Raw genomic sequence first — 16,597 nt, forward strand, 5'->3', positions numbered from 1 at the left:
AGCGCTACTGATTGGCTGGCTTCCTTCGCGACTCACCATTATGAGGGCTTCATCCAGGTAGATTATGTATTGGTGTCTTTTTTCTTGTGTTTTTTTTTTTGATTTTGTTGGCTGCATTCATATTTTTTATGTGTGAATGACTATTGTACTTTATTAAAAAAAAAATAGAAGGGTTAATTGGCTCGTCCCTTTGGGTAGCCTCGTAGGAGGAAGCCGGTCATTTTTCCGATTTTTCAGTTCTCTCCGCCCAAGTTCTAAGAGGGCAAGTAGGGAGCAATGCAAGGGGGAGGAGACACCCATCGTCGAGGGCCCGCCTCCGATACCAGATTCCCGTGCCACTGAGCAATAGTAGTACGGCACGTGTTGACTAAAATATTTGCTGTTTGATGCTCGATACGAGTTAGCGAGAGATGATTATCTGACCAATCCGAAATCGACCGTGGTCCGCGAGGATTTCGTTCACATGCACGATTTTAAAGCAGTTCCCGTTTTCAGAGTCATGAAATACGTGCTGGTCGCACAACTGTGAATAAATTATTCTGCTGTTGCGGCTCCACAGCCGAGCTGAAAGGAGCCTCTAGCGAGTGAATCAGTGTCCAACGATCAGACGGTCAAGGTTTCTCCACGGTTTTAATTTTGGTAAGTTTTAATCGCATGGTCGTGAAAACGTTTGGTTAGGCTTCTTTCTGTACTCAAATCGAGGCTGACGGAAAGCAAGGCTAGGTACAAAAGAACTTGGAATTATTGGGCGAGTCGGGAGAAGACTGCAGAGAGTGTCCCTTTTTTTGGGGGAAGGGTCAAAGATGCCTCCGTTCCTTCAAAGCAAATGGCCTTGAGCTACGTCAGTGAGAGAATTGGTGTGTTAGGATGACAATGAACAAGTAGGTAAGGTGTTGTTTTATTTGCAGCCATTTCGGCTATCCCAATGGTATATTCCATCGCTTTTCGTTTTTAATTTTTTTTGTTAAAAAAAATTAAAACCAAATAGCTATAAAATGATGGTTTTTATTTACTAGTTTGGAACCATTGAATTCATTAGATAATAATTTCATATCGAAAAAGTGTATGGTATTTGATTTTTAGCTTGCTCAAATTATGAACATAATGGGACCATGAGCCTTTGCACAGGAGAGATGGAGTTTTTGAATGGAATTTCATAACAGTTGCAGATGGGCACTCCATTAGGGAATTTGCTTCCAAAATTATTCCATAGACAATGATCTACAATCTATTCTCAACCTTTTCCATTCTGCCTCGGTTTTTTTTTTTTTTTTACTTTTTTTATTTTTTTGATAACAAAGCCATTGATTCTGCCCATGTTTATATATACAGCGGAGTTCATCAACTTGAATCTTTCAAAGTCAAGGCCCAAATTGCAAGATTTATCATAGGAATTATATATCTTCAACCTGGCACTTTGAGGTGGAGAATATTAATTCCATTTTAAGTGAAAGAAATTTTTTGCTCCATTCCATTGCTGAGAGATCCTGCCCCATGTTGAACCATTGTGATCATGGGATCATCTCCTGATGAACGAGCTCTCAACGCTTCTCTTGTTGCTCCTTTTTTAGCAAAACTAATAAACATATATTTTTATGAAAATTATATACTGTATATGATGCCCTAATTATTAATGGTATATTGAAGGGAGACTCGAGACCATGTAAGAAGGCTCAAAATAATTTGTGTCATAAGAGAGGACAGTAAATATTCCACATGTCATGGGCTGGTAGGTCAAACTACTAGCATGTAACTATTTCTAGAGTTGCAAATAAGTTAGATTACTCATAGATCTTACTTCAACAAAAAAATCCAGCTTAAATCAGTCTAAATATATGAGCTAGACCTAGATTTGACTCATCGATCAGTTTAGGCAGGAGCCATTCTATAGTCAATTTTAACTGATCAATATCTTCAGCTAACGTGGTAACTCCTTAATTTAACGTCAAAATACAACAAAATTTGTAGTTGACTTGGTTGATATAAGTCACAATTAAGTTTTCAGAGCACTTCAATCCAAACCCCGGGCATTCGAAAATCTAGCCAGGTAGAACGACCTCGCGCCACGTGTCATCCGCCCTTTCCCCTGGGGAGGCCATTGACACGTGGAGCCTACTTCCTCCCGACGTATGGCCGGTCCCTGGTCTGGATACCGACAGCTTCGTGTCACCCTCCGCCCTCTTCTTCATGGAGGCTGCTTACTCTCGCTTAGTTGGCGTCCTCCCTCGCCGCCGCGCTGACCCCAAGCCCACCCCTTTCCGTGATAAGATAGGGACCCTCCTCCCACCCCTTTACATCCCCCAAACCCTCCTCCCCTGTCCCCTCTGTGGATCACTGTACAAAGTTGGTGCAGTTCCCATGGGACCTGAAGAAAAGAAGCACAAGAAGTGCTGCCCTCTGAGGAGGTCCAGGAAAGGCTGCATGAAAGGGAAGGGTGGGCCTGAGAACCAGGGCTGCACCTTCAGAGGTGTTCGCCAGAGGACCTGGGGGAAGTGGGTCGCCGAGATCCGGGAGCCCAACCGTGGCACCCGCATCTGGCTCGGGACTTTCAACACCTCCCTCGAGGCCGCCCAGGCCTATGATGCCGCCGCCCGCGGCCTCTATGGCGACTGTGCGCGGCTCAACTTGCCTGATTCGTCCTCTGTCGGATCGGCATCGGTCAAGTCGGAGATCTCGTGCTCTCCGAACCAGTCAACCAGCACTGATACCGGAGGGTCAAGGGTGAGCTTCCCCGATAGCAGTATCGAACCACCGACCCATTTCTATGACGGCGGCGGCGGCGGCGGCGGCCGTCTTGATGAGTTAGATGATTATGTCGCGAGGGTTGCTGAAGGCTGAGGATTTTGGGCTGGAGGATTTCCAGTATGTGCCGCTGTTCGACGATATCGGATACTCGAGTACAGGATTTGATGGAGAGCTGATGGGCCTCCATGCCTTGCAATCGTCTTGGTGTCCGTAAGCAGATTGATATATAGCATAAAGTGCATGTGTGCGTGCGTGTGCGCATATGCGAACCTTTGTGGATGTGTATATATATATACATATAGCCTGTAGAATGATGCAAATAAGCTTGTTCGTGTGCTGTATACGGTCACCAGCATCCCCCTTTTATTCAGTGATGCGCTTTGGTGATAGTTCGCTCAATGGATATATGGATGGATACAGAGTATTTCTTTTTAAATAATACCTCTTTCATGAGCTTCGTTGCAATGAAGGTGGTTTCTTTGTTTTTTTTTTTTTTTTGAGAGAGAGAGAGAGAATAAAAATCTGTCCCATCTGGCCATAGAGGGGTGATCTCTTCCATTGGACCAAGTGAAGTCCCAACACTTCAGTTCAATATTAATCTAGTCACCACGAGGGGAGATCTATTTCATGAATGCCAGTTTTTCATCCGCCTATCCCAGATGGCCTTGGTGATGTTGAAGTCTCCACCAATCAACCAAGGACTGTTAAATTCTTCGATCTCTAATAATAGATAACTCTTGAAAACTTCTTGATGGAGGATTTAAGCGATGAGAAGAACAACTGATTCCATCCAACCACTATCCCCCTGTAGAGTAGAGCTGGTAGCATGCATCCAGGCAAACTCGATCTGAAATTTTTGCTCCTCCCATGGATTGAAGAATAGCTGGAGAACATCACAACTAAAATCTTGAACCACATCCTTGACAGTACACCTCTTTGCAGGATCCCCTAAGCCTCTCGCGTTCCACGTCAAAATGATCATAGAGGGGTGGAGTCAACCAATTCAACAACAAAGCATCCAACTGAGAGAAGCAGGCACCATCATTGCAAAGCGAGAGAACCAAAATATCATCAATTGAAGAAGCTCCAACTGTTCGTTCCATGACAAGAAGAGGCCAGAATATATAAATAGCAACCACCTGGACAGGGATGATCAACACAAAACCGAGAGGAAGTAAGAAGAATCCAGGGACTCCCGAGGGTGCAGAGGGGAGAGGCAAAGAGAATTTTGAGATACATGACGGAAGCCAAACAACAAAAGCTGTCACGCCCCGAACCCGGGGCCCGGGGCGCGAGCAGACGCCGCGCACCTGCAGGGCGAACCCCGCAGGCACGCAAGGCAGATGAATCAGATTCCACATCAATAGCTAAACAAAGATAAATTCCAACTTTCAATTCAAATGTCCATATATACATAAGTCAAAAGAAAAAGTCAATATCTACTAGCTAACTACATCATGATCACTCCACCCCGTAATCCCCATAGTCACATATCATCACCTGTAAAAAATGTAAATAGTAGGAATGAGCTAACAGCTCAGTAGGCAACATCATGCAATAAAGTCATCATATAACATGTCATAATGCATATAAAAGCAGCTAAACTCATAAATCCAAAAATCCACACAATAATCTGTAAACCCGATCCGAGACTCAAAATATCTCAACCGCATGACTACGGCCACATCACCCAGTGGCATGGTTACACCGAAGTGCCAATACAACTCTCCGAAGAGCCGCTCCACTGAGCCAACGCACCACTGTGCCGCACCCCCTGGTGCCAAACTCACGCTCCACTGAGCCGCTCCGAAGAGCAAAACGCACCCCTGTGCCGCCACTATTCTATCACCGGTGGTCGCGGTGTCGGAACTAGTTCCTCAGTACAAGTCGACAGGGCCAACGTATCATCCCATTGGCGGGGCCTAGACTATAGTCACGCGGATTTTAAAAATCAATAAATCAACTTTCCAAATCAAAGTCATAATCATACTCCCAACAGTAAAGCACATAATAATTTATAAAATTAAATATTTAATTCTAATTCTAACACGTATTGCCAATAATAAATTAATAAATCAACATATGCAAGATACATGTTAAAATTCTACTTTAAAGCAACGGTCACCTACCTGGGATCGCTTAAAAAATTCCTGCCACAGATATCACGAACCCCTGGTTAAACATAAATATTAATTATTTAATTAATTTAGAAACATAATTTAAACTAATTCCAACCCCTTAAATTCCTAAGTTCATAAATCCAAGAATGGGCCCCCAAGATCAAACATATACCCTAAAATCAGAATCCTTTAGACCCAAGTCAATTGTGGCCCAACACAGATTAGGCCCAATTGAACCAAACCAGATTACAGGTCCAGATCAGATCTCGGGCCCAAATCAAACCAGCCTACAGATCCAATCAAGCCCAACTCAGCCCAAAAACAGACCCCCAACCCAACCCAGACCAGGTCTGATCAGACCATAACAAAACCCATTCACTTAAACTCAGACCCAACCCAAGCCAGGTCTGATCAGACCAGATTAGACTCAAGTCAGACTAACCCAAATTTCTGACTCAGATCCAAACCATAACCCAAATCCACTCACTCAATTCTAGATCAAACCAAATACAAGGATTAGATGGAACCGGTTCATAATCTAAATCGGCTCATGGTCTGATCCCCACTTGAGGCACGGATTTCAAAGCAAGGAAAACCCAGCCGGAAGAAGAAGAAGAAGAAGAAGAAGAAAAAGAAGGAGAAGAGGAAGAAGGAGAAGAAGAAGAAGAAAGAAAGAAGGGGGGGTGGCTGGTGGCTCCGGTCGGTCCTCGGCGGCCGACCGTGGCCCTCGGCGGCGGTGCTCGGCCAGCCGCCGTCGGCCACGCCGCTGTCCCGAGCCGGGCGGAGAAAGAAGAAGGGAAGAAGAAGAGGAAGCAAGGGAGGAAGGGAGGGACCGAGGCTAGGAAGCCCGGCCTCCGTTCGCCCACCTCCGGCCGAACTGGTTTCGGCCGGATTGACCCCGACCGGCCACCGTTGGTCGGACGAATCCTACAAAAAAATCATCTCCGAAATAGGGAAGTGAAACCGAAAACATACTCTCATTCCTTTCCCCTTAAATTCATAAAAAAAATAGTAAATAAGTTATCTTCCTCACCTCCGGTTGTCGGGGAATGGATTCCCGACGGCGTTGGCGGCTCCGGCGGCACCTACGGCTCCGGCGATCGTCTCAAAAGAGGGGGAAAAGAAGAGGAAGGAATGGGGCTCTCAGAGAAGAGAACGAGAGGGAGAGAGAGAGAGAGAGAGGGGGAGAGAGGGAGAGAGGGAAGAGAGGGGTGGCTTGCGGAGATCACGCTGGCCGTTCGGCCGGCATGGTCTTCGTGGGCAACCCACGATGATCCAACTGAAGTCGGCACTCCTTGCCGACTTCAGTTCGGGTCTTCACACTCTAACCAACTAAAAAGAAATTTCGTCCTCGAAATTAAAAACATACCTCAATCCGAGAACAAGGCTGGATACTTCTCTCTCATCTCCTCCTCCAGCTCCCAGGTGGCTTCTCTCTCACTATGATTGCTCCACTGGACCTTGACATATGGGATAGTGCGTCTTCTCAAGACTTGGTCCTTCCTATCCACTATACGGACAGGCTGCTCCACATATGTAAGATCGGCGCGAAGCTGCAAAGGTGCCACATCAATCACATGATTTGGATCAGCAATATACTTCCTCAGCATGGAGACATGAAATACAGAATGAACTCCCGATAGAGCAGGTGGAAGTGCCAGTCTATAAGCAACAGATCCAACTCTCTCGAGAATCTCGAAGGGTCCCACATATCTCGGACTGAGCTTGCCTCGAACTCCAAACCGCATGATCCCTTTAGAAGGGGATACTCTGAGGAACACATGATCTCCGACCTGAAATTCCAATTCCCGCCTCCTGATATCTGCATAGCTTTTCTGTCTACTCTGAGCTGCTCGGAGTCGTTCTCTGATCAACTGAATCTTTTCCACTGTCTGCTGCACCATCTCTGGACCCAAGATCTTCCAGAATATCCTTCTGAGTAGTAATCAAGGCTGCAATATTCCCTGAAGATTTTTGGCTCAGTGCATCTGCTACTACATTTGCCTTTCCAGGGTGATAGTGGATAGTCAGATCATAATCTTTTAACAACTCCAGCCACCTCCTCTGTCTCATGTTCAGCTCTTTTTGAGTAAAGAGATATTTCAGGCTTTTATGATCAGTATATACCTGACATGTCTCTCCATACAAATAGTGCCTCCATATTTTCAGAGCAAATACAACTGCTGCAAGCTCGAGATCATGTGTGGGATAGTTTTCTTCATAAGGCTTGAGCTGTCTAGAGGCGTAGGCAATAACTTTTTCATTCTGCATCAGCACACAGCCCAAACCCTTCTTAGAGGCATCACTGTAAATAGTATAATCAACACCCGTGACTGGCAGAGTCAAAATAGGTGCTGAACTAGCCGGCGCTTCAATTCCTCGAAGCTCTTCTCACACTGATCTGACCACTCGAATTTCACTCCTTTGCGAGTGAGTCGAGTCAAGGGCCCAGCAATACTAGAGAAGCCTTCTACAAATCTTCTGTAATAGCCGGCTAATCCAAGGAAACTGCGGATCTCTGATACATTTGTCGGTCTGTTCCAGTCAACTACAGCTTCGATCTTCTTCGGGTCAACCATAATTCCTTCTTTAGATACCACATGTCCCAAGAACATCACCTGATCCAGCCAGAACTGACATTTCTTCAGTTTCCCATACAATTGATTCTGTCTCAAAATTTCCAAAACAATTTTCAAGTGTTGCTCATGCTCAGTATGACTCTTGGAATAGATTAAGATGTCATCAATAAACACAATTACAAATTTGTCCAAGAAAGGTTTAAATACCCTGTTCATCAGATCCATAAATGCAGCTGGAGCATTTGTCAACCCGAAAGGCATCACCAGATACTCATAATGGCCATATCTGGTGCGGAAGGCAGTCTTGGCTATATCAGACTCCTTTATCCTCAATTGATGATATCCAGATCGCAGATCAATCTTTGAAAACACCTGGGCACCCTGAAGCTGATCAAACAAGTCATCAATCCGGGGCAGGAGGTACCTGTTCTTGATAGTCACTTTGTTAATTTCCCGGAAATCAATGCATAGCCTCATACTGCCATCCTTCTTCCTCACAAATAACACTGGTGCACCCCAAGGAGAGACACTGGGTCGAATGAAACCCAGATCCAATAGCTCCTGCAACTGTTCCTTCAGTTCTTTTAGTTCAGCAGGGGCCATTCTGTAAGGAGGTCTAGATATGGGTGCCGTACCAAGGTTTAGATCAATGGCAAATTCCACCTCTCTAACTGGTGGTAAACCAGGAAGCTCATCAGGAAAAACATCAGGGTATTCCCTGACCACGGGTATGTCTTCAATTTTCTGTTCCGACTGTTCAGAATCCATGACGGCTGCCATATACACAGAGCACCCCTTCCTGAGAGACCGAATACCCTGTAAGGCTGCCACTATCTGAGGGGAGACACACCCTCCATCACCCACAAAATAAAACTCTTCAATGTCAGGGATTCGGAAAGTCACCCGCTTCGAGAAGCAGTCAATGGTAGCGTGATATATAGCTAACCAATCCATACCCAGAATTAAATCAAATTCATGTAAGTCCATGACAATAAGGTCAGCTTTCAAGTCTCTACCCTCTACAATTACTGGGCAAGACTTGCATATCAGTGAGGTGATCATCTTACCCCCAGCTGGGGTACTAACACATAATTCTCTCTCCAAGGGTGAGCAAAATATGTCATGCTTATGCACATATGTGGATGAAATAAAAGAGTGTGTGGCCCCTGAGTCGAATAGTGCATATGCATAAGTAGAATGTACTAATAAGGTACCTGTCACTGCCGTGTTGGATGCCTGAGCATCCTGCTGTGTCAGTGCATATACCCGTCCCTGGGTGCGAGATCCTCCTTCCCTTTGCTGCCTGAGGACAGCTGACTGGGTAGCCTGTACTGGAGTAAAGGAAGTCTGTCGTTGAGGAGCTACAGAACTCGGTGGCCTCTGCGCAGATCTAGTACGAGGACAATTGGAAATCCTGTGACCCGGCTGACCACACCCGAAACAAACTCCAGAAACTGTCTGAGTCTGAGGGCACTCAGCTATCCGGTGGCCCTGCTGACCACACCTGAAACATGCCCCAATACCAGGCCGTGTCTGAAGACACTCAACAGCTCTATGTCCAGTCTGGCCACACTTGAAGCACATTCCTGATATCCCCCTGCGATCCGGTGCAGTCCTCCCATATGGAACTCGCTGCCCTGCTCCTGGACGGAACTGCATAGGTCGGCGCAGATGCCGCTCACCGTCAGAATCAAAGTCCCTGGTCCTCTTTGACTTCCCTTTCTGAGCATCCTGTGTCTCCTTCCAGATGATCTCCATATTTTTAGCTCTGTCAACTAGGTCATCATAATCAGTCGAGTGAACAGCAGCTAAACCCTGACGCAGGCGAGGCCTCAGTCCTTCCTCAAATCTACTCATCCTAGATTTAGGGTCTTGGACAAGAGATGGTGCAAAACGTGACAGTCGATCGAACTCAGCCTCATAATCCTCCACAGTCATACTCCCCTGAGAGAGACTCAAAAACTCCCTCTCCAACTCCCTGATACGACTGGAAGGGAAATACTTGGAGTAGAAGGCCATGCGGAATCCCGGCCAGGTCACATATCCTGCATCCTGCATCATAGTCCTCTCCACAGACTCCCACCAATGATGAGCCCGGTCCTGAAGCATATAGGTGGCAAATCTGATCTTCTCCTCCTCAGTACAACCCATGGCCCTGAAAGCCTTCTCCATCTCATCTATCCACCATTCGGCCTCTTGGGGATCGGTAGTTCCCTTGAAGGCCGGAGGAGCCAACTTCCGGAATTCTGCAATGCTCCTCCCCTGATCCGACGAGCTAGCAGAGGGATGCTGTGGATGTGGGTCCCTCTGCTGTCTGACCAAACCACCTCCCTGACCAGTTCCAATACTGGGGTCGATCCTCCCGCCTGATCCTGTTCTGGTCGGTCTAAAACTGTCGGAGCAATCTCCTCTTCCTGAACTCGCTCAGCTGGGCGAGGAGTCGCCGGATCATCTCCCATCGTCTCAATCAGACGACGAGGTGGTATACGAGTACGGCGGGGCGGCATCCTGATACAGACATAATACCACAAGTTAGGGTTAAGTCAAAAATCTTCCTATGAGTTTACTACCCCACTCTCATTTCCTCACATGTGTCCCTATGCTCCTAGGGTTTTCATTAGTTATTGTTTTTTTTTTTTTTTTGTTCTGATGTCCCTAGTGATCGTTAACCTAAGCTCTGATACCAATAAATCTGTCACGCCCCGAACCCGAAGCCCGGGGCGCGAGCAGACGCCGCGCACCTGCAGGGCGGACCCCGCAGGCGCGCAAGGCAGATAAATCAAATTCCACATCAATAGCTAAACAAAGATAAATTCCAACTTTCAATTCAAATGTCCATATATACATAAGTCAAAAGAAAAAGTCAATATCTACTAGCTAACTACATCATGATCACTCCACCCCGTAATCCCCATAGTCACATATCATCACCTGTAAAAAATGTAAATAGTAGGAATGAGCTAACAGCTCAGTAGGCAACATCATGCAATAAAGTCATCATATAACATGTCATAATGCATATAAAAGCAGCTAAACTCATAAATCCAAAAATCCACACAATAATCTGTAAACCCGATCCGAGACTCAAAATATCTCAACCGCATGACTACGGCCACATCACCCAGTGGCATGGTTACACCGAAGTGCCAATACAACTCTCCGAAGAGCCGCTCCACTGAGCCAACGCACCACTGTGCCGCACCCCCTGGTGCCAAACTCACGCTCCACTGAGCCGCTCCGAAGAGCAAAACGCACCCCTGTGCCGCCACTATTCTATCACCGGTGGTCGCGGTGTCGGAACTAGTTCCTCAGTACAAGTCGACAGGGCCAACGTATCATCCCATTGGCGGGGCCTAGACTATAGTCACGCGGATTTTAAAAATCAATAAATCAACTTTCCAAATCAAAGTCATAATCATACTCCCAACAGTAAAGCACATAATAATTTATAAAATTAAATATTTAATTCTAATTCTAACACGTATTGCCAATAATAAATTAATAAATCAACATATGCAAGATACATGTTAAAATTCTACTTTAAAGCAACGGTCACCTACCTGGGATCGCTTAAAAAATTCCTGCCACAGATATCACGAACCCCTGGTTAAACATAAATATTAATTATTTAATTAATTTAGAAACATAATTTAAACTAATTCCAACCCCTTAAATTCCTAAGTTCATAAATCCAAGAATGGGCCCCCAAGATCAAACATATACCCTAAAATCAGAATCCTTTAGACCCAAGTCAATTGTGGCCCAACACAGATTAGGCCCAATTGAACCAAACCAGATTACAGGTCCAGATCAGATCTCGGGCCCAAATCAAACCAGCCTACAGATCCAATCAAGCCCAACTCAGCCCAAAAACAGACCCCCAACCCAACCCAGACCAGGTCTGATCAGACCATAACAAAACCCATTCACTTAAACTCAGACCCAACCCAAGCCAGGTCTGATCAGACCAGATTAGACTCAAGTCAGACTAACCCAAATTTCTGACTCAGATCCAAACCATAACCCAAATCCACTCACTCAATTCTAGATCAAACCAAATACAAGGATTAGATGGAACCGGTTCATAATCTAAACCGGTTCATGGTCTGATCCCCACTTGAGGCACGGATTTCAAAGCAAGGAAAACCCAGCCGGAAGAAGAAGAAGAAGAAGAAGAAGAAGAAGAAGAAGGAGAAGAGGAAGAAGGAGAAGAAGAAGAAGAAAGAAAGAAGGGGGGGTGGCTGGTGGCTCCGGTCGGTCCTCGGCGGCCGACCGTGGCCCTCGGCGGCGGTGCTCGGCCAGCCGCCGTCGGCCACGCCGCTGTCCCGAGCCGGGCGGAGAAAGAAGAAGGGAAGAAGAAGAGGAAGCAAGGGAGGAAGGGAGGGACCGAGGCTAGGAAGCCCGGCCTCCGTTCGCCCACCTCCGGCCGAACTGGTTTCGGCCGGATTGACCCCGACCGGCCACCGTTGGTCGGACGAATCCTACAAAAAAATCATCTCCGAAATAGGGAAGTGAAACCGAAAACATACTCTCATTCCTTTCCCCTTAAATTCATAAAAAAAATAGTAAATAAGTTATCTTCCTCACCTCCGGTTGTCGGGGAATGGATTCCCGACGGCGTTGGCGGCTCCGGCGGCACCTACGGCTCCGGCGATCGTCTCAAAAGAGGGGGAAAAGAAGAGGAAGGAATGGGGCTCTCAGAGAAGAGAACGAGAGGGAGAGAGAGAGAGAGAGAGGGGGAGAGAGGGAGAGAGGGAAGAGAGGGGTGGCTTGCGGAGATCACGCTGGCCGTTCGGCCGGCATGGTCTTCGTGGGCAACCCACGATGATCCAACTGAAGTCGGCACTCCTTGCCGACTTCAGTTCGGGTCTTCACAAAAGCAAAGGACCAACAGAAGCCATCGCACAAGCACAGCAGCTCTCTCTTTTTCCTTGGCCCGAAGGGAGTTCGAGATCTCCACGGCTGTTTCCTCCGAGATAGAATACCCGCAAGCCCTCCCCCACCCAATTTAAGAAGTTCATGCGGAACTGTTAAGGGCAAAATCTTTTTCCTCCTCTTACATTATTTTGAATAATTAGGCTAAAAATTTTATCGAATTCATAAATTAGCCTAGTACAAAACTATTCAAAACTATCCAGCAAAATTATAAAATTATAAATTGGATTAGACCTATATTCATAAATATTCTTGAATCGATTTGGAATGAGCCGGCCTGAATCATATAACTCTAGGGTTACATACTATTTTTTTTTTCCTTCTTCCTATATAAGGTTCAGATTGGCTCCTTTCAAAGCTATTCATGGGCACTTATGAATATAGATTTAGTCTAGCATATAATCTTACGATTTTGCTTACTAGTCCAACCAACAAATTGAATAAAATTTTTAGCCTAATCATCTAAACAAACCGTAAGAAGGAACTAGTTTCACCGTATTAATCTTTCACCGCCCCCATGGCTCTCAAGCAGGCAGCTCCTTCTATGATCCCCGGTGGCTTTGGAAGACTCGAGCGCCGGACCTGATGCCGTCTGAATTGGATTCTCTTCCAAGGGATCCTGAGGTTGGAGAGAAGACTTATTGATCCAAACATTAAAATCAATCACTCAGAATTTTTTCTCAAAACTCATTGAGAAGTAAACAGATCCCTGCGTGGGTTACTCCATGTCCACCATTTTGGTCTTTCAACTTATTGGTCCATTTTCTCCCAAAAACAATGCACATCCTTCGGTTTGAGGAAGCCAAAATATTAACCCTCCACAAGACATCGTGCTTGAGAACCAAGAAATATCTGAGCAATCCATCAGTTTGCTCAATGCCGCAGGTATCTGAAAGCATGAGTGCTTCAGAGTTCCAGCACCACAACTGCCAATTCATGGAACAGATAAGAAAAGGTCACACGTAACCCTTAACAATTCTCTACCTCACATGGGAAGACATGGGGAAATTAAAGATTTGATGAAGCTTACAGTCAGAGTCTGTAGTTATCCAATGTCCGGTCCTCACGTAATCTTCAGTCTTCGAGCTAGCATTCGCATCACATTCTGAACTCCGAAAATTAGCTGAAAGATTGGAAGAATTCTTCGCCCATGTTTGATCATATCCAGACATCGATGCCAGCGATACTGGAGAATACACGGATGATGAAGTCGAGCAGCCGCCCACATCCCATCTGAAACTTCTACTAGAATTTGAACTTGTATCATCCACTTGGGCTTTAAGAGCCACGCTCTTTTGGAAGTAGAAGACCTTCGTCGATAAGAATGAGATTAAAGATCAGTACTTATACAGCTTAAAGAAAATAAGAGATCAGTAGCTTCAGATCATAGGAGCAAGCAACCAAGACGCAGCTTCCCCTTTGTTAAGTGCTTACCTTCTTCCATCCCTTGCTTCCACCTTTATGGGACTTGGCAGCAGCAGCCCATCTAAGAAGCTCCTTCATTCGAGAAACTGCCTTCCTTGGCTGGCCCTTGCGAACATCTTTCTCGGAGCCATTGCTGCTCTCCCCACCATTAGAGCCAGTCGACGCAGAATCACATATTGGTAGGACTTTGCAGCCTACGTTTGGGGACCCTGCCTTGTGGCCCATCCTCAGCTCGCTGTTCTCAGGGTGCCACAAATTTTGATTCAAATAGAGGCTTCTGAGATGCTTCGAGTGCAGTGTGTTATAAAAGCATGTCCTCTCTCCTCATTAGAATTGCGAATGTTCTTTTATTTCCCTCCTCATCCTCTTCTTCTTCCAATTCTACTTTCCAGCTCTGGGGTGAAACACCTCGATTATATATGACCAAATCTGTTGGTTTCAGTTCATCTAAGCATTTGACAAATGTCGTTAAAAGTAGGTCGAAAACGATGTCGGCAAGATACTTTGTTCGGCAAACAAAATGAAGAAAGATCAGATTCATGAGCTGTACGTTACCTTCAAACTCCCTCTTCCTTCTGCCACGAGTACTAGTGACCTCCGAATGGTCATGCGGTGGTTTGAACAGCCATCGCAGGATCTAACGTCAAGCAATTCACAGCAATTTGTAACGTGAGTGAACATGCATAGTCATAGTTCGAGTTATCTTAAGACTAATTTAATCACCAAACTTTACATGCATGTTCGCTAGCTGTAATGTGATGACAATAGTTGTGGTACGTGCGAATCTTTGGTGGTCAAGGACAGCAACCCTGATAGATTTCTATACAAATATTTTCTCTGTCGCTCCTGTCTCTCTCTATCTCCACCCTTAAAATAAAAAAGCATCAGATCAGAGAATCAATTGAGAGTTGGAATTTATCAAAGGCAAGGTGGTGGGAAGACAGCAGAGCGCAAGATTAGAGTGTGTTGGCTATTAAGAGAGCATATGGATGGTGGTCAAGGGGTAGATTTGGAGATGGTTTATATGCGCAATGAGGTGGTCATGTGAGGTGTGTGTGTATATATATATATATATATCTGCCCTTTTCGGTGGGTGTCCCACATGGGCGACACGCCATCTAACGTCAACCAATCCTCCTCAGGTAGTATTAAAAGGCTCGAGACGTACTTACTTTTGGTAATGCATGTGTTGAAGTTCCGTTTGCTTCCTTACCTTTGAGGCATTTGCGGCACTCATGGGACGCGTCGCGACCTTTTCCATTTGAATGCGAAGCGGTAGTTCGAGCTGAAGCACCCAACGAGATAGAGTCATCACACATTTTTCAAACGAGATAGAGTCATCACACATTTTTCGGAAGACAAACAGAGCTATAGATTAGATTGCTTTCTTCATGGCTCGGCACTTCGATAAGTTTGTTTGAACGAGGGCCACTGGAATCTCTTCTTCTTTGTATCACTTTTTTTCTTTTGACTTGTCTGGCTGTACTCATGTGATGGCAATATGAAATGCCAGTTAAAAAAAAAAAGAAGAGGGCATATAGTTGTTTCAAGTCAAGGTGGAGAGTTTTGGTGAGAGAAATCTAGGTAGGCTCTCCATATTCGAAGACCCATGTGGTTTCTGATCAGACCGTCCAACTCTGTCTCAATTGCTCTTTCACGTATTTATTTTTTAAAAAAAATATTTGTTACCTCATCTAAATTCTAAGATCTTTCTCCCCAGCATGCTCTGTCTCCTTATTCTTTCTTGTTTTTTCCTTGATCAAATGAGATGAGATCTAATTAGATTTCAAAACTAAAATAACAAAAAATTTCAAAAGAACGAAAGAAAATTTCGGAATATATCTCCAATCCCGTCTCAACAGCCCATCTCTCTCTCACACACACCCCATCCCCATAAACCCTCATCCTTCTTCTTGCCCTTGATGCCAGACTTTCTTATCCTCATTTTCATCAATCCTAATCTCGGTCGTCAGCAGTTGGGAGCATAGCTAATCACGGGCCAAACTTAAGTATAAATAACATCAAGTTTTACATCAGCCCAGCCTGAAGTGTGATTAAAAATGAATAGAATTTAGGCCCGAGCCTCGGCCCATAATTAGCTCTAGTTGGCGGGCCCTTTGCCGACATTTTATTGAGGTAAAAAGACAATAATAGCCTCCATCCCATCTCCCAAGTCCTTCAGCCTTCTCCTTCCTTTAATAACATAATAATATTATATAATCAATATTTAATATGATACAATGGATAATATTATATTATAATAGTATAATATTACATAATTAATATTAAATTATTCTCTCTTTTTTTTGGAATATATAAAGCAATTAACTTGAATTGTGTTTTTTTAAGGAAGAAATAGTGAAGTTAGAGAGGACAAACCTATCCACTTTCCAGAAATATAGCTTCAAACCCCTATAAATAACTACACAGTATATTCTAACATGTCCTTAGCATCCAAACACATTCTCCCAACAGCATCTTTTACCAAACACGAGATAAATTTGAAACCCATAAAACCGAGTCTCATTCACGCCGCTTGATCTTCCTTCTCTAAAACTAGGTGTCATCAAAACCGGTTCCAAACAAAGCCTACAAGAGAGCAACAACCAGTTTTGTATCATCCTACGATTAAGAACTAGAAGCTTTTCAAGCTGGTCAATTGAGATTTTTTCTTTTGACAGAAAGGAAAAACATTCCTCCTTCATTTTCTATTAAAAACCATTGTAATTGCTTGCAGCAAAACCTGATTTTAGACAACATAGATTAGGAACCATGGACGCCAGCACCTTTCCC

General features: G+C 44.9%; 1 protein-coding gene and 1 pseudogene across 2 annotated transcripts; one reads left to right on the forward strand and one right to left on the reverse strand.

The window, feature by feature from the left end:
- Positions 1-2,264: 2,264 nt before the first annotated feature.
- On the forward strand, positions 2,265-4,359 carry LOC103707025 (annotated as a pseudogene).
- Positions 4,360-10,239: 5,880 nt separating this feature from the next.
- LOC120104382 lies at positions 10,240-16,289 on the reverse strand. Of its 2 annotated transcripts, none has more exons than XM_039115328.1 (3): positions 13,814-16,289; positions 13,410-13,689; positions 10,240-10,375 (listed from the first exon to the last, which is right to left on the reverse strand). In XM_039115328.1, exons 1-3 carry the CDS (start codon positions 14,027-14,029, stop codon positions 10,362-10,364), a joined length of 510 nt encoding a protein of 169 aa, XP_038971256.1. In that variant the 5' UTR covers positions 14,030-16,289; the 3' UTR covers positions 10,240-10,361. The 2 variants fall into 2 exon arrangements, with proteins under 2 accessions (XP_038971256.1, XP_038971255.1); XM_039115327.1 differs by lacking the exon at positions 10,240-10,375 and adding an exon at positions 12,168-13,305.
- Between the last annotated feature and the right edge of the window lie 308 nt (positions 16,290-16,597).

The sequence above is a fragment of the Phoenix dactylifera genome, chromosome 18, assembly GCF_009389715.1.
Source record: "Phoenix dactylifera cultivar Barhee BC4 chromosome 18, palm_55x_up_171113_PBpolish2nd_filt_p, whole genome shotgun sequence".
Taxonomy (NCBI): domain Eukaryota; kingdom Viridiplantae; phylum Streptophyta; class Magnoliopsida; order Arecales; family Arecaceae; genus Phoenix; species Phoenix dactylifera.

Excerpts from the sequence above, each read along its gene's own strand:
- LOC120104382 (XM_039115327.1), bottom strand. The coding sequence starts at position 14,029 with ATGGGCCACAAGGCAGGGTCCCCAAACGTAGGCTGCAAAGTCCTACCA. Across the intron at positions 13,690-13,813 it reads GAAGCAAGGGATGGAAGAAG|GTCTTCTACTTCCAAAAGAG; the intron begins GTAAGCACTTAA and ends TTATCGACGAAG. Across the intron at positions 13,306-13,409 it reads GATAACTACAGACTCTGACT|TTGTGGTGCTGGAACTCTGA; the intron begins GTAAGCTTCATC and ends ATGAATTGGCAG.